A 1,481-nucleotide genomic window follows, 5' to 3' on the forward strand; every position below is an offset into this window, starting at 1 on the left:
GCAGATTCCCCGTCGCGCACTCAGCGACGTAATAAGCAAAGACAAGCGAGGCACACGCCCAGGCACGCCCCTCATTGGCGGCCCAGCACCCACGCGCACACCCGCGCCGCGTACCCCGGCAGAAGCCGGCCCGCAGCAAAACGCAGCTGGCGCCCGCCGGCCACCCCGCCACCCCGCACGAGGGCCGAAGGCGGGGAAGGCCGAAGGCTCTACGCGCAGCCAGCGACACATTTCGCGCCGCCCGGCGGCAGGGCACACGAAGCACGCACTCGGGGCGCAGCAAAGAAACAAGCAATACGTCCACAGAAAATAAAAAAGAGAAACACACTCCGTTCCTGCAAAAGATAAAATAAGAAAACACAGTTAGTACACGCATCAATCGCACAGCGGGTATATCGTATCTCCCGAGGCCCGTCGTATACGGGCGGGGGGCGACGTGTCGTGGCCGAAGCGGGCCATGAGCGCAGCGTAGTCGTCCTCCTGTACATGGTGGACACACATGGAGGTCGACACCACCTGCGAGTGCCCCGTGCCGTTGCGGCTGTCATGGAAATGACAGCCCAGCACCTTCACGTGAATCAGTGGCGTGTACTTCACCTCATTCACCAGAACCCACGCAACCATGATGTCTTCGTGCTGAAGCCGTAGCGAGGCAAACTCCTCCTCCCGCTCCTTGGTGTACGGCAGGTAGACCAGGCGCCGCAGCGGCTCGTACGACACCAGCGCCTCCGCCACGCCTCTCGACATCGTGTAGCACCAGCCCACCATGAAGTTCACACCAGGCAATCTTATTTTTCCCCATACAAAACCGACACCCACATGATACCCCATGTAGATGTCCCGGCGCGGCAGAAGGCGCAGGAAGGCCACATAGAGCGGCACACGGAGGAACATGTCGTCATCGCCCTTCGCAAGGTAGCTGGCGGTGGGGAACGTGCGGAGGGCCAAGTGAAGCCACATGTACACCTTACGACTCATACCAATCTCCGCCTCAGAGCCCCAGTTGCCACGGCCAATAATGGTCTTGTTCGTCGTCACACGGCCCTCATTCATCGGCAGCGCGACCACGTCGTTCCACAGCGCCGCCTCCTCCTGCAGCGCGGCAGAGTAGTTGTAGCCGTGTGCCGGGTGCCGCCCAAGGACGTACAGCACAAGCATCGCGCCGGTGAAGTCATTTGCCCGCGTTGCCACACCGGGGAAGCGCCAGCACGTCGACCGCTGCAGGTTGCGTCGCCGCCGCCTCGCCTCGTCATCCGTGGAAAGATGCCCAGCACGAGCAGGTACTGCCGCCGGCTCCACGTGTCTACAACACTCCGTGGGATGAGGGCAAGCGCCGCGTCGTCCGCTGCGACGGCTCGCGAGTGGAGGTAACTGTCGCCTCCTGCTGCGTCGCCATCGGCGGCAGTGTCAAGCCTGAAGGACAGCAGGGTCGTGGCCAAAATGAAGAGAAGCAGCAGCAGAGCAACAAATCTCAGCTTCCG

At 62.2% G+C, this 1,481-nt stretch overlaps 1 protein-coding gene across 1 annotated transcript; it reads right to left on the reverse strand.

Annotated features, from left to right (window-relative positions):
• Positions 1 to 375: 375 nt before the first annotated feature.
• Tco025E_09232 (UDP-Gal or UDP-GlcNAc-dependent glycosyltransferase) lies at positions 376 to 1,158 on the reverse strand (the record flags this gene model as incomplete). The annotated part of the gene is made up of 1 exon (XM_029376055.1): positions 376 to 1,158. One exon carries the CDS (start codon positions 1,156 to 1,158, stop codon positions 376 to 378), a length of 783 nt encoding a protein of 260 aa, XP_029223840.1.
• Positions 1,159 to 1,481: the final 323 nt, after the last annotated feature.

Source organism: Trypanosoma conorhini (genome assembly GCF_003719485.1).
Source record: "Trypanosoma conorhini strain 025E chromosome Unknown Tco_14.4_contig_01029, whole genome shotgun sequence".
NCBI classification, from domain to species: Eukaryota; Euglenozoa; class Kinetoplastea; order Trypanosomatida; family Trypanosomatidae; genus Trypanosoma; species Trypanosoma conorhini.